We start from the raw sequence: 16,717 nt of genomic DNA, 5'->3' as shown, positions 1-16,717 counted from the left end.
TTTTATTCTTTTTAATATATTGCTGTAATTTCCTTGTTAATTTTTTTTAAAAGTTTTTACTTCAATTTTCCTACTCTGTTTTTGCTGGTTTAAGAATCAGTAACATAATTGTGTCATAAAAAGAAATTTGTTGTGATTCTTTGCCTGTTTGGTATAATTTTCTTTTGATTCCATCTGCCTCTGGAGATTTTTTTCTTAGTCAAGTTCATTGATGGCTGCTTGTTCAATTTCATTTTCTAGGATAGGGTTATTTAAGAATTTTATTTCCTTTTAAATTAATCTGGAAATTTTATTTTTTGCATATGTAGATTATTAGGTTTATTGGTGTATATTTGGGAAAAATAATTCTGAAAATTATTTTAGTATTTTTCTTTATTGTTAGTGAATTCAATTTTTTCATTTTTAATACTAGTGAACTGGTTTTCTTCTTTTCAAAAGTATCAAATTAAGCAGCTTATTTTCCTAGTTGTTTTTAATAAAATGAAGTCTCAATTTTGCTTATTAGTTTAAAGGTTCTTTAAAATATTTTTATGAATCCTTTGATTTGAAGGACTTCTGATTTGTATTTAATTGGAGATACTTGTTCTTTTTTAAGGTTTTTTTTAATTTGCATCTCTAATTCATTCATCGACTATTTCTCTGTTTCACTGATAGAAGCATTTAGAAATAGAAAATTTCTCCCCTTTATATTTCTTTGCCTTCATCCCATAGATTCTGATATGTTGTCTCATTATTGTCACTCTCTTTAATGAAATTTTTGATTGTTTCAACTTTTTGTTCTTGATGAGTTCTCATCAGTGAATTTTTGTACATATTTTCCCATTTATATAATTCTGCTTTTTAAGTTATTATCTTTTTTTTACCACTTTTACTATTTGACCTATTCTGATTTCTAAGGTACTATTTCTTAATTTTTTTGTGCCTCTGATACCAGCTGATTTTCTTGCATCACTATTGGGTTTTTTTTCCTATCTCTATTTGATTTTTCAAATCCTTTTTTTGCTTTTCTGGGACCTGAGACCAATTCACAATTTTCTTTTGTATCTTTGCATCTTGCTGCTTTGATTTTTTCTGTCTTTTTTTGGGTTTGTGTTTTAATTTTCATTGTCAATATAGTAACTATCTATGGTATGTTTCTTTTTTTTTTGTCTCCTCATTTTCCATCCTTTGGCATTGACTTTTAACTTTATATTAAAATTGGGTTCTGCTGGGATGGGGTCAGGGTAGGTAAAAGAAAGATCTGTCCCAAGCTTCAGGTTTTTCTTGCTATGTTCAGAGCTACTTCTGTGGAACACTGTTTTCAGTTTTTCCAAGATATGCTCTTAGGAGAGTTGACCACTATTCAGCAGGCTTATGCCCTTGTCTGTGAGAGATCACATGTTCTATTGGAACTGTGATCAAAATCCCCACTCCTGCTGGTGCTCCTCTTTGCTCTGGGATTGTGACCCTCAATATTGGCAATACAACAGAATCCTCATCTTAATGCCAGCAAAGGGTCCCCCATAAAATCCTGACAAGTTGACTCCCTTGCTATCAATGGGCTACTGGCCCAGCCTATTCAGGCACAGGGCTATGCTGAACTGTGCTGAACACTCACCCCTGTGAGACACACCTTTACTTTCAACCTTCTAAGTTGTCTTGGACTGGATAATTGTTTCATCCCATCATTTTGTGGTTCTTTCACTTCAGTACTTGCATTGTCATGTTATTTTAATATTGTTTGGAGGGGAATTTGGAAGGGCTCAGGTGAGTCCTTCCTTACCTTTACCACTCTGTTTGGTGCCCAAAATTGTTCTTACTTAATTCTTTAATGAGGAGCTATGAAGGTAGCTAGATTTCACAATATAATATTATCACCCAACCCCCATAGTTGCCATGAGGATCAAATGAAATACATTTGAAAAGGATTTTGCAAAGCATAAAGAACTATATAAATGCTAGCTAATTATTATTAATATTATTGTTATCATAATCATTATTATTATAGCTGTTATGTTTTCCAGTCCTGGAGAATGACAGATGCTGAATGAGTTGAATTACAGCTGAGCACTTGAGTAACAAACTCAAGTTAGCCTTTTTCTGTGCTCCTTTAACCCAAACTAAGCAAAATATGTAAAGTTCTTTGGTAAGCTACAAAGCACTATATATATATATATGTATGTATATATTAGTTATTACTATTTATCATCATCATCCTCATGTATATGTATGAGCTGGGTTGATTGTAGGAGTATAGATTAAGATCTGAAAAGAAACTTAGAAACCTTACCTCTCTCAATTTAAAGATATTGAGTTGAAGCTAGGAGAGGTTAAACAATTTGTCCAAGATAACACAATAAGCAGTAATGTCAACACTTGAATTCGAATCCACTGATTCTAAATCTAGCACTCCTTCCACTATATCAGGTTGCCTTCAGCTTATGGGCTATTTGGTTACATGTTTTATGTTTCTGCTTATTGATTCTAATGAGTTCCTTGCATATTCCACATTTTCTGTGAGGTGAAATAAAGACTCCTTTGCTTGCTTTGCTTACCTTTAAAACTTGTATGGTATCTGAGTCTCCTTTTCCCAATTTAGGAAGGTAGACATATGCTATACACAGAATATATTTAGAGATTTTTCCTGGAGCAACTCCAGGTCAGGGAAATGAGTCAAAGAGACAAAATTAGTGAACCTGCAGCATGCAAGCCCAGCACCTTAGGAAGTATTGTGCCATGTGTTACACATGTAAACTTTGTAGCCCAAGGGAGATTTCTGTCTAAACACTTCTTCAGACATTATGGAGAGCTCATTTTTTCTACTGACTTGCTTGCAATTATTTTTAATATTTTGATGTAGATCTTTATATTAGAAGCTAATTTTATCTACATTTTTCTCTGAGACAATTTCTGACAATACTTTTTGTGTTTTTAAGGGAAAAATGTATCAATTCTGACTTCCAAAAGGTGTTAAGCTTTTTGACATGATCTGTATATAGAGGGTGATCTCATAATTTCTCTTAAGAAATCCTCCAGATTATAGTTTTGAAACATGATGTCATAACTGTAATGCATTTTTAAAACAGTTCTGGCACATAGTTCTATTAAAATGTTATGATGATGATGACAATTCATGCAATTAGCAATGTCCTTAAAGACTCAATTCCATTTGTGAAATTCAAATCTCGAAACTGTAACTAATGACTTTGATGAAAAGCATGCTTTCAAAATTTCCAAGAGTTCATCTAATGTTTGATTATTAGGTGAAATAGAGAAGTACTTTATTTTATTATGACAATTTAGGGCCCCAAGGTTGTTCAGGAACCTCTATTTTGTTGTCTTCGAGATGGAAGAAGTATCTCAGGAATCAATCTTATTAACATTTAATTCTTTAATGTTATAATATATAATGTTATAATATACAGGATCTACAGTGATGAGAAAAGTTAGGACAGAGTTCTTTTAAACTGACTAGGTCATCTACTTCCTCAAAAATATCACCAAACAAAAATGTTTTGTCTATTACTAAAAACAGGCAATGGATAAGTAGACCTTCAACATAAGTCTTTTATTTATTATAAAAATGTTTTGGGTTAACTCCACTCCAAATTATTGCAATATGCAAGGCATAAGAACGGAAAAAGAACATGAAAACTAACATTGAAATAATGTCCATAAGCTGATTGAAAATATTAAAAGTATTGCACTCCCTAGAGCCAGTTAAAATAACTACCATGTTCCTTGTAAAGTAAATTAGTCCTCGATGGATGCAGGAGAACAGACAACATGGTTCCTATTTTTCTTTCATTCTGTTTAGACTTTTGGAATATTGATTTGGAATCACTTATGCCTTTAAAAAAATCATCTTAATTCATTCAGAAATTCACCAAGTTTATTTAAAAGACCACTGAACCTGCTAATCACATAACAGGAAGAAATGTATTGAATTTATTTATATACATCAATATTTAAAGGGATTTGTGATCACAACTATGTGAGGTATTTTTTGCAGGGCACATCACATTCTATCCATGCTTCTCATCTTAGGCCATTCTTGAACATATCTTACCATAAGGTATCCACAAAGAGTCCCTCTTTCTCATGTGTATCTGGGTTTTTTTAAGTCTTTAGAACCTTTTGCCTTTTTTAAAACTACCTTTTACCATGGAATCTGCAGAATATGTAAATATTATATATAAATTTTGTATATACACATATTTACATAGTATATCATATATATAATATTTTATATAATATCTATGCATTATGTAAAATATACAATCCATATACACTTTTGTATGTATATAATTTTCTCTCAGTTACATGTAAAAACATTTTTAAACTTTTAATTTTAAGTTTCAAATTTTATCCCTCCCTCCCCTCCCCTTCCCTTTCCCTGAGATTATAAGTAATCAGAAATAGGTTATACATGTACAATCATGTAAAACATTTCCATATTAATCATATTATCCAATTAAAGAAAATAAAAATAATAACATTTCAATCTATATCCAAACAATATTAGTACCTTCTGTATAGGAGGATAGTATGCTTTACCACTGTTCCTTTGGGATTGTCTTAGATCATAGTATTGTTGAGAATAGCCAAGTCATTCACAGTTCTTCATTGTGTATAACTATCTCCTGATTCTGTTCTCTTCACTTTGCATCAGTTCATGGAAGTCCAGGCTTTCGTAAAATCATAGAGCTTGTCATTTCTTACAACTCAACAATATGTCACTACAATTAAATACCACACCTTATTTAGTCATTCCCCAATTGACGGACATTCTTTTGATTTCCAATTTTAGCCATCAAAAAAAAAAAAGATCTGCTATAAATATTTTTTGTACAAATGCATCCTTTTCCCTTTTGGGGGAAAAGATTAGCTTTGCTGGATCAAAAGATATGTACAGTTTTGTGACCCTTTTGGCATAGTTCCCAACTGCTCTCCAGAATTGGATCAATTCACAACTCTACCAACAGTGTATTAGTTTTCCAGTTTTCTCACATCCTCTCCAAAATCCATCATTTTCTTTTGAGGTAACTTCTAGTTTGGTACTGAATTGATTATTTGTTCTAACAAGATAGTGGTCTGCCTAGACAATCAACTGACTAAAAAGTGAAATCCATATTAATAACTAGTCCTGCATTTCCTGTCTGTTAAGATTTTTCAGTTTATTTTTGTGGTAAAATTTCATTGCCTAACTTGATAAAAACTTTTTGTGATATAGATAGGTTCCTCATAGTCAACAAAGCTTTGATTTTTACCCTTTTATTCATAAAAACAAAATTTTCAATGTTCATTTTCATGTTCTTCCAATTTTCATTAATGTACCCAAATATAATAGGGTAAATATATTTTGATGACCTTGCTAAGATTTTCCCAAGAAGGTTGATTAGACCATCTCCTCTAGCAAATATATCTCCTCATTCTTCAATACAATAATACATTTAACTTCTTAGTAGTTTATGTTCATCATGGACAGTATTAGAGATATGTTCATTTTCCTTCTGAGGTTTTTCTTATTGGTGGATATAGAATAAAATTGGCTCCTCAAAAGAGCACTTTAATTTAATAGTAATTTACATATGTGTTCTGATTTCATAAAATGATATCTATATTGGTATGACATTTCCTCCAGTAGTAACATCTATTTAGGATACCAGTGGTTAAATTAATGTGTGATATGTTTTCTTAGCAACTTTTGCCTTTTTTTTACTACCATTTACCATAGAACCTTCACAAAGCTGGACAGCTGCGTAGTACAGTGGATAGAGCACTGGCCTTGGAGTTAGGAGGATGGGAGTTCAAATCCAGCTTCAGACACTTGACACTAACTAGCTGTGTGACCTTGGCAGGTCACTTAAACCTGATTGTCTCCCATCCAGGGCCATCTCCAATCATTTTGATTCACATCTGGCCACTAGATCCAGATGTCCCTGGAAGAGAAAGTGAGGCTGGTGACTTAGCACATCCCCCGCCAACCCCCTCACTCAAATCTAATTCCTGTGCTTGTCCTGGCATCACCTCCCTGATGACATGGTCTTCTTTGAGAATGTCAGACAAACAGCATGTATGACTGAGGTAAATAGGTTATCAAAGTCAAATCATTAATAACCTAGTAACCAATCTAGTTCCTAAGTACTGATTTGGTGTAGTCTTTGAACAGAAGAAACACTCTGTATCTGGCACCATAATTGTGTCTTCCATTATGTTAGAACCTAAAAGAGCTTGTGTTATGTTCTAATTATCTTTAAAAACCATGGATCATCACCAGGACATATGGTGGACTGATCTGAGGCTTTATTGGATGAAGGATAACTTGTAGGGGAAAAACAGGGGAAAAAAAGTAATTGTAGGATTCATAGAATCATTTAATAAGTCAACTAGCATTTTTCTTAATTCCTAATTATGTGCCAGAATCAGATAATCTACAAAATGATCTCAGAAACCAACTCGTCCAAACAATATTTGAATAATAATGTCAATTATAGCATCCCCTAGTCTTTGTTTGAAGATCCAACTAAGGGAAATCCTTGTTTCCTGATGAAAAGCATTTCCTATATGAATTCCTCTAATTGTTTTTGGCATACTGAAGCAAACCCTGGGTTACTCCGATAGCACCTGAGTTTTCCTTGCCTTGAACCTAAACTTACCTCAATGTAAATCTAATCTTTGTTTCTATTTTGGTCCTTTGGGACAAACCTGAACAAGTCTTAGAAATCTTCCATTTGACAGCTTCTATATAACATGCCCCATGGAGTCACCTGTTCTCTAGTCTAAATAATTCCATTTCTTTGAACTTGTCCTTTTATAGAATGATCTCAAATCACTTCACCCTAATAGATGCTGTTCCCTAAATGTATCCCTTTTTTTCCTATTCCTCATAATGCTGTTATTGAGACTAATCCTGAAGTTATTCCAGAGATATTAAGGATAAGGGAACAGGGTAGAGTTTTACTTATTATGGCAAAACTATTTTACTCCTTTTGCTTTAGCATAAAATTTTCTATCCAGCTTAAGAAGATCCATGCATGCCATTCTAGTAAAAGGTTTTTTAATTGAATATTACTATATCTCTAGTCTTATTTATATTTTCATGGAAACATTTTGGAATATGAATGCATGCATAATTTTACTAAATTGTATTGAGATTGTTACAGAAGTTTTAAAAAATTCAAAACTGTCTAAATTTGTTTTATTTTTTATTTTAGATATTTTAAGGATATATTTTTAAAATTTGGTTTTGCAATAGTTTAAACTTCATGTCCTTAGTACATGTTCTATTTTCCATGTGAATTACCAATATAGAAACATTTAAGGCTTTATGTCCAGTACACACATGTAAAATCTTGAGACCAATTGCTAAATGTAGATGCCCTAATATAAAATAGTAGTCATGCTCTTCATATATTTAATAACTGAAATACTTTAGGTAGTTGCCTTCTTTTCATTTTGTTCTAACTCATGAGGAATAATCTGGATAGTTCTTCTAGAGTTTGTACAAAATGCTGAAGTTTCTGTAAGGTAATCATTAATATCTTTGAAGTTACTACCATTTGCGAAACTGATGAAATATATATTAATTTCCTTTGGAAGTTAGGGAAATTAATGGAAAATGAAAGGAAAAAATCAAATGCAAACATTCTTTTTAAATTTTCTTCTAACTATCTTGAGGGAAGATTTTTATGCTGTACCAGAGGGAGCATATTTATTATGACTAAATTTTTTTTGACCCCTAGTTCTTTAAAATCATGGTTTCCTCTTTCTATCTTCCTGGTCAAATATGTCTACACTCTCAATCTCATCTGTATCTTTTTGTTGTTGTTGTTTTGTGTTTTGCAAGGTAGTGGAGTTAAGTGACTTGCCTAAAGTCATACTGTTAGTAACTGTAGTGTCTGAGACCAAATTTGAACTCAGTTCTTCCTGATTCTAATTCTAGACCTAGTGCTCTATCCACTGCTCAACCTAGCTGTTTCTTTTTATTCCCCGTCTACATTGATGCATGATGATGATGATCACCCTCTGAGAGGAAGTTTGTAGGGTCCTTCTGCTCAACCCACAAAGATGATTTTATCTCCTTTGGGGGGGAAAAAAACCTCTTGCCTTAACCTTCCTACTCTCTCAAACTTCCATCCTATTTCTCTATTTCCCTTTAGTGGCAGATTTCTATTTTTTATTTTTATTTATTTGCAAGGCAGTGGGGTTAAGTGACTTGTCCAAGGTCACACAGCTAGGTAATTATTAAGTGTCTTAGGGTGGATTTGAACTCAGGTACTCCTAAATCCAGAGCCGGTGCTCTATCCACTGTGTGCCATCTAGTGGCCCCTTAGTGGCAAATTTCTATCAAAAGTTGTCAGATTCACTCACTGTTCACTCATTCTTGAAACTCTTTGCAATCTGGCTTCTCAAACAAGTCTTTCCAGATCATGAAGGATCTTTTGAAATCCAGTGCCTTTTTCCTAACTGGCACCTTTCATTGATAACTATGCAACATTTAACCCTACCCTCCTTTTTGATACTCTAGGCTCTTTTAGATTCCTCTCATGGTTTTCCTCATCTCTTCTGCATCATTGCATCTCCTCTGTATGCTTTACTTTCTTCTTTTTCATACCTTTTAGATATATTTAAAGTGTGTATGTATGTGTGTGTATGTTATATATCATATATATGAAGAGACAGAGACAAAGTCAAAGTTCTTTCCTAATTCCTCTTTATTCTTCTTGAACTGTCTGATATGGTAAAATTGTGTGACCCTAAGTCTACCTCTCTACTCATAACAATCTTCTCAGAGCTTCAATACTGTATTCTGAGGACTTGTGGAAGATTTTTCAACTATATGTCTTGCTGACATTTCAAATTTTACATATCTGCAACTTTACCCTCTTCCCTTCACACTCTATCCCCCTCCTTAATTTGTCATTTAGAGCTAATGGAATCACTATTTCATTTAGCCAAGCTAAAACATAAGTTGACAAGCTTCTCATAAATGCAAAATAGGTCTTGTTTCCCACCTCCTCTGCCACCACTTAATCCACTTTGGTCTTTTTCCTACTTCACCAAGCTTTCTCTGGATCTCTCTTAGCCCTCAAATTTCTACTAAGATTTTGCCTGTAGCTCTCCATTATCCTTATCTTCTTCTATGATAATTATTTATGTGCCTTTTTTCCTATTAGAATGTTAGCCTCTTAAAAAAAGAACCTGTACAGCATCAACATTTGTATCTTCACTATCAAGCACAATTCTTTACAGATAGTAGGTGCTTAATAAAAGTTTGTTGAATTAAATCAATTACTTTAACATTATCAGTGAACCATATCACATTTATGGAGCACCTATTATATTCCAGGCAGTGTGATAAGGGATAGAGATACAAGAAAAGACAGAAAATAAGTTCACCTTCTAACGTGTAGTGGAGTCAAAGGCATGAGAAATTAGGATAAAGATTAAATTGCCTTAAGGAAGGATGCAATTATCTGTCAGATCTTTAAACTTATCCTCTATAAGATTCAGTCACTATGGCATATGTGTATCTATCCATCTAATCAAGATGATATTATAACCTTTCAAATTAACTTTTAATTTTAAGGTCTGTGCTTTGTTCTTATGATTGAAATTGTGAACATATGTCACTCTAGCTGATTCACAGAATTTACTATCCAAGGGCTTACAGAGTCTGTATTCTAAAGACTCTTAAGGATGCCCTCAGTAACAATACAAGAGCTCCTAAAATTTGACACTGGTCACACTGAGGAGAATCATTTTCTAACCTTATTAACAGTACTGTAGTAAATAATTCCCAAGGTGGAGTGGAACTAAGATCTGTGTCACCACACCATTCTTTTATCTTGCTTCCAGAAATTTATGTTCCCATATAGCAGAGAGTTATGAAAGCAGGTCCAAGAAAGGGTATTTCCCTTTTTTGTCTCAACTACTAATATGGGTCTAGGGTTAATGTAACCAATAAGCAGCACTGAGGAAAAGTTTAACAGACATAAGATTATTTTTCCTTCATATTTAAGACAGTAGAGACTGAGGTTTATTCAATAAGTTTAGAGTTCTATTTTTTTTTGCAAGGCAAATGGGGTTAAGTGGCTTGCCTAAGGCCACACAGCTAGGTAATTATTAAATGTCTGAGGCTGGATTTGAACCCAGGTACTCCTGACTCCAGCCGGTGCTCTATCTGCTGTGCCACCTATGCCACCCTTAAAGTTCTAGCTTTTTTAAAAAAATAGTTTTAAGTTTAGAGTTCTATATCACAGAAGTAGTGAGCTACAAAACATCAGTTGGATCACTTTATTCTCACTTAATGATCACTGTTTAGAGTTTCTATGATACCACTCCTTTTTGATTTGCTTCATAAATGATTTTGTTCAGTATTTGGGAACCAGATTACCTTATCAATGGATTTATATTAGGTTCTGGATCTCGTATTTCTGTTTGTGTTACCTTGGACAACCACTTAACCTCTCTGGATCTCATATTCCTTAGTTAGAAAATGAGAAGATTAGATTAGGTGATCCCTAAGGTCTTTTGCACAGCTAAATCTAAGATCATCTGACCACCCGTACTATAATCCCAAATTAATACTCCATGGAAAAGAATTTGTGCTTATATAGAACCAGACTACTATATGTTTCAACAATAGGATTGTAAACACATTGGAGTATTTAGGAGCAAGCAACATTTAGAGAAGACCAGACCCCAGCTGGAAGTTTCCTCCTCCAGTTACTTACATTTTTATGTGCATAATAACTATTTATGGGGTTCCATTAGTACAAAATGCCTATGTATGGCCTTGTACAATATAAACTGGTGAAGGAGGTGAATGATGTATGCAAGTAATCAAGTAAAGCATCTCTTGAATTTTTATGTTCTGCCTTTTCTCTCTCATCAAAATTGCAGAGCTAAATAGAAATTATGCATATGTATTTTACTTTTAACACAGATTTTCAAGTGTGCATATCTGTATAGTTTTATTCATAAAGAGGACTTTTTCCTCCAACATAACTTTAGGAAGAGTTATTTCTAATTCAGTGTTCTAAATATGCAGAATTCACAAATATCACCCTTGTAGTTGGACACAAATTCTCATCCTCTCTTAAAGAATATTTGAATTTACATGAGAAATACTCTTTCCCTTAAATAAATATAATCCTTTTTTCACCAACAGGACAACATTTTTAAGCTGGAGGATTCACATTTTGAAAATGGCCGTGGAAAGAGTCCATATGACCCCAAACTGCTGACAGCATCTCTTTTAATAGGTGCGTAGTCAACAATAAATAAAAAAAAAAAACATTTTCTTTAGATCACTACCAGGTTGCTTGTTCTTTTTTTATCCTTTACCAAGGTTATACATTTTTTATCTTGAAATCTTTTCAGGAGGATGTCAAGTGTGATCTGTTTAAATGTTTTGGAAATAGAGATAAAACGCTAAATCTTGCTTTTGCTGTTAGAGGCTATCAAACTTATGTCCTTTTAATTGACTTTGAATAGATTGATCAGTACCTAAAATAGTCTTCCCATATCTCTACAAATTGTTATGAGTACTTTAAGATTTTTTAAATCTTTTTTTTTGCTATGAGATTTTACCTCAGCTTTGAACTTAAATGAAACTAAAAAAAGGCAGTTATATAATGCATTTCAGCAAAGCTTACAGAAGTGAGGCTCAGTTTGCATAGCACACCTGACAGAATAGCCCCAAGAATCCTCATCCTTATCATAGTTTTTGATCAAACTAATCAGAACAATTGATCTGCACAGTTGGTCATACCTTTAAAAGTTATCTAACAACATTAGCCATCCATCATACTAAACTCTTTGACAAATCTTATACAGAAGAAAACAGTTTTATAATTCTTGTATTGGTTGGTGGCTTTATTTATTTCAGGTGACAAACTTCCACAGCATTGTTGACATCTTCCTCTTCAATTCTATCTTTTTTCCATTCTTTATGTGTTTTTCAATGTGTCAATTTAGGGAGAAGAGATATAGGAGAGAGAGAAAGGAAGGAGATAGATGTAATCTTAGTTGGAATATGATAAGAGTTCCAATTTTTTCTTTCCCAAGGCCTAGTTTTACTTCAAAATTCATTAATGACAGTTTTTCATAATTCTACCTGTGGGTATGTATCAACAGATTGAAGCATAAAGAATTATAGATTCTAATTATGTTCCTGCCCACAAGTTGTTGAGTAAGCTTTGCAAAATTACCTGAAAATTATTTCCTTCCTCATTGATAGAATGAATGATTTTATGAAAAATTAATGAAAATGATAGCACGATAGAAAACAAAAACCTTATATAAAATATTTCAAAAGAAAAGTAAAAATTGATTATTCCTCTATATTACTTTGTCCTTTACAATTCGCTTTTTCAATAAAAACAAATGATCCTAACTGTAGTTTCATTGATTGGCACTTTAAGCAAGTATTAAGACATTTTTCCAGAATTCATTGGTCTATATGCTATGATGAATACAACTATTTCAGCATTAATGATCTCTATTATTCCTCAAATACATGTAGTTTTAGGGCTTTATTTAATAATCAGTTTTGCTCTATTTATGCTGCAGTTTAGCAGAAGGTTAGTCATGGAGGAATGCAGTAAACATAGCAAGCTTATAATTTTCTTATTCACAGCAGGTCTAATGATTACACTCAAATGACTTCCTTCAGGGTTCACAATAAAAATTTTAAAACATAATCAGCCAAAGGGGAGGAGTTTTACCTTGTTCAAACTCGAAACCTATATTTATTCAAATTGTACAAAAAAGGGGAAGGTTTATTCCTAAAATAAGATGGTATACAAATTAGTGCCTCAAGCAATTTGAATCTTTCATGTACTTCTCCATGGTGCTTTATTGGATCAAGAGCTTTCATATGAAGTTGACAGAGGATGTTGACAAGTAGACATGATGATGTGCATATGGTATGCAAACACACAAAGTCAACACAGAATTTTTAAAATTCACGATTTTGGCTTCCTTTGAAAGTAATCTTGGAAAATCTGTAGTAATATGGAAGGAGAAAAAATATGAGTACTATAATGTCAAGGTGTTAAAGGAAAGGCATCTGTCTTAAGAACTCTAGTTAGTCAGAGTCTAAGTAAGAGCCAAGACCTTAAATAAATGTTAATGAAAGACATTTTAAAATCTGAGTTCAAATCTTGCCTTTTTTCCTAACTACATATGTGTGACCTTAGACAAGTCACTTAATTTTTCTTGTTTTCAGTTTCCAAATATACAAAATGAGGGGATTGAATAGAATAGTCTCTAAATTCCCATCCAGTAGAATAAAAATATCTCTCAGAACAGATGATTGGTAAAGAACAGGCTACATCAAGTTGGTAAAATTGTTGAAAATGATCACAACCCTTTATTTTTAATTCAAGTACTGCAACTCCCTTTATTATAGTTATTTTTTAAATAACTTTGCTGTAAATTCTCTTTTTGGGGGTACATTTAATCCTCCTTGTTGGGCCATTTTTTGGCAGTCACTGTTGTGTAGCAGTAAAAAATAATACTCAATAGCTTAAAGGAAATTTTTTATAGATGGTTGCTACATCACTTTAGAAACTCTCACGTGCAAATCTGTATTAGTCAGCACCTGGTTGTCCCTGAAAAAGAAAGGATTTTCATTCTTACCAAACATAGGCTACCTTTATGAAGCCAGCATTTCTAATGTCTCTGAGACAAGAGCTCAAGGCAACTTTTGGGTTTTTTTTTTTTTGCAAGGCAATGAGGTTAAGTGGCTTGCCCAAGCAAGGCCATACAGTTAGGTAACTATTAAGTGTCTGAGGTCAGATTTGAATTCAGGTACTCCTAACTCCAGAGCCAACACTCTATCTACTGTGCTACCTAGCTGCCCCTGCACCAAGTGTGAAGGCAACATTTTTAAGGTAGTGAATATGTTGTCCTTTTCTAGAAGAGCACCTAACATGCTGGTTACATGGCACTGTCCAAAAAGTATGTTCTAAATTATCCTTTGAAATAGTCCAGCTTTTTCATCATTAATCCTATTTTCAGATTTCTCCAAAGGTAAAAGAGAACTTGCTAATTGGCTCACTCTTCCCAGGGTATCCCAGGTTTCTTAATGATTATGCATGAGTAGTTATTCTGGGGCTAAGTTATTTGTGTCCACTAAAATCAAAGCTCAAAAACATGTCAAGTGTCCTTCATTTTCCAAGTCTCTTTTGATAACGATCAGGAGTGTTATAAAAGAACATTTCATCATTATTAAATTGTTCCAGTATTTTTAGAAACATGTTTCTTATTGTACCCACCTGCAAACATTTTTCATTATTTTCTTTAAAACTTGTTCATTAAAGGTAGCAATCGCTACCCTGCTCTGAATAAATCCCAGCTGCAAAGAAAATGCAGCCACACTTTCAAAAGGCAAAGCAGAGTATTTTCTTTATACTTAACAATCACTTCACATCTATATAATTAATTGAATAGTTAACTTGAGCACTTTTTCTCTTCCTTCCTTCCTTCCTTCTTTCCTTCCTTCCTTCCTTCCTTCCTTCCTTCCTTCCTTCCTTCCTTCCTTCCTTCCTTCCGACTAATCATTTAGAAGTGGTCTATGAGATACAATATTAAAAACATAAAGATTGTTAGCTAAAATTTTATTCATTCAACAACAGTCAAAAACATTTATTAATATCCACTATACATATATCACTCTAGGGTGTTGACAGGAATTAAAAACCTTCCCTCCTAGAGTTTATAGTGTCATGTAAATTACAACAGAAACACAAATAATCACTGCATAATAATAATACAAAATAAGGTCATTAGAGAGAACAGAGTAAATGTGAGATCTAGGGAGAAAGATCATTACCAATGCAGACTGTGGAAGGCTTCATGTAAGAGTTGGCATTTGACTTGGGCTTTACTGGATGGAAAGAAATTCTGCTGTTGAAAAGTGGAAAGGATATATGACATTCCAAGTTTATGGGGCAACATGAACAAAGGCATAAATAAGAGACATGAAAGGCATAGGAGGATTTGATTGCAGTATATCCTCCTGATTTACATGCTTGAATAATATTAGACTCTGGTCAAATAAGGAGAGGAGAGAGAGGCAGTGGGTGGTTCACTCTCTTTAAAAGATCCTGTTTATATTCAGGAGCCAATAAGTACAAAGAGCATGAGGTATTTAACACTAAACCTTGGAAGTGTTCTGGGTGTGGGATCCCATGCACTCCATGGGGTGGAGGAATATGGTTTCAATTCAAGCTCTCTACAAGTAGTTTAATTGAATTGGAGCATATAGGATGAGGAACAAAGTAACACAGTACCAGAATGATATGAAAACCCCATTTTTATTTTTTAGCTGTGTCCTTTCCTTCACTCAGGTAGGGGTTGGTTAAGCAAATAATAAAAAATATGTATGTATGTGTATATGATTATGTGTATACACATTATATACACACATGCATATACATACACTATGTATATTTTCATGAATGGGACTTATTTTATATTATTATCTACATAATTCCCCCCTTTTTAACTGTTATGCTACACTATGAGTGGAATTTTATTTGATAGCAATTTAATTGATAGCAATCTTAGGCTATAAAAATGAATACTTGGTCATAGGTATATTTGCTTTTTTGTCCATATCAGTCTAACATTTTTCACCTGCAATACTACTTTTGAAACATCAGCAAGATATGTTTTCTTTTGTCCTCTATTTTCCCTCACCTCACCCATCTAAGGAATGGTAACCCAACACCCTAACTGATCTAAGCCACATTTTTATTTTATTTTGAGCTGTGTAAGGAAAATCCAGAGTACATGTGACCTTTGTTTAATATGTGCCTTGGTATCTCAAACATGCTGAAAATGCTCTTAGAGTTCAGTGAACTGTCTTCTTTGTTTAGTTCAGTAAGAGAAACTTCCCTCAGAGACTCAAAAAGCTTATAGTAAAGCGAAAAAATGGAGCTATATTCAAACGGTAACTTCCTTCTTTTGACAGTTAGTATATGGTATTTCATGTTCGGTATGCATGTCAGCACCAATTTATTTTGGATCCATTTATTTATTTTTGTTTTACCAGACTCTCCACAGAGGGTTTTTGGTAGTGATGAGGTAAAAGGTGGTTACTGAACAAAGTATCTGCAAATGGATTCCCCCCCCACATTCCACTTCCTGTTCCCTAAGTTAATGAGCTAAGATTTTTTTAAAATGCTTTATTTTTTCCTTTTTCTGGTGACTACCCTATACACACCCATACATACAAACACAAGCACATACACATACATGCACACAAAGGATGTCCTCAAGTCATAGTGCTTAAAACTGTACTAAGACTTTTGGAATGGCTCATACACATATTTGTATGTATGTATTAATATATATTTCTGCATATATATACATATAAACACACATTTATACATAAGGTAAAATTATTTGAATAATGGGTAATATTTTTCCACTATATAAATATAAAATAGTTCTTATAACACATCAAATTAAAACAATTCTATTTCAGATGAAATGAAAATTGTATGCAAAATAGATATTTCTATTCAGTGGAGTAACACTAACAAAATTATTTATAAATAAAATTAATTAAATAAGCAAAATCTTAATCAAATATTAATCAATTGGATTTTAAAAACAAAAATAGTGAGATTAAGGCATTGCTGTCTAAGTATTTCTGATCATCCAAAAGAAATAAATATGTTACCTGTACATTATTACAATAACTAAAACTATTTTGTTG

The 16,717-nt window shown here is 33.1% G+C and overlaps 1 protein-coding gene across 6 annotated transcripts in view; it reads left to right on the top strand.

The window, feature by feature from the left end:
* The window catches only part of SEMA3A (semaphorin 3A), a 669,223-nt gene that overhangs the window by 582,024 nt on the left and 70,482 nt on the right, over positions 1–16,717 (top strand). For all 6 annotated transcript variants that reach the window (XM_074194050.1, XM_074194047.1, XM_074194048.1 and 3 more), the window contains one exon: positions 11,156–11,249. In XM_074194050.1, the coding sequence (XP_074050151.1) occupies positions 11,156–11,249 (94 nt within the window). The remainder of the gene's footprint in view (positions 1–11,155; positions 11,250–16,717) is intronic.

This window comes from Macrotis lagotis, chromosome 7, assembly GCF_037893015.1.
Source record: "Macrotis lagotis isolate mMagLag1 chromosome 7, bilby.v1.9.chrom.fasta, whole genome shotgun sequence".
In the NCBI taxonomy this organism is placed as follows: Eukaryota; Metazoa; Chordata; class Mammalia; order Peramelemorphia; family Peramelidae; genus Macrotis; species Macrotis lagotis.
The sequence above is the reverse complement of the archived record's forward strand: the minus strand, read 5'-3'. Positions and strand labels throughout refer to the sequence as shown.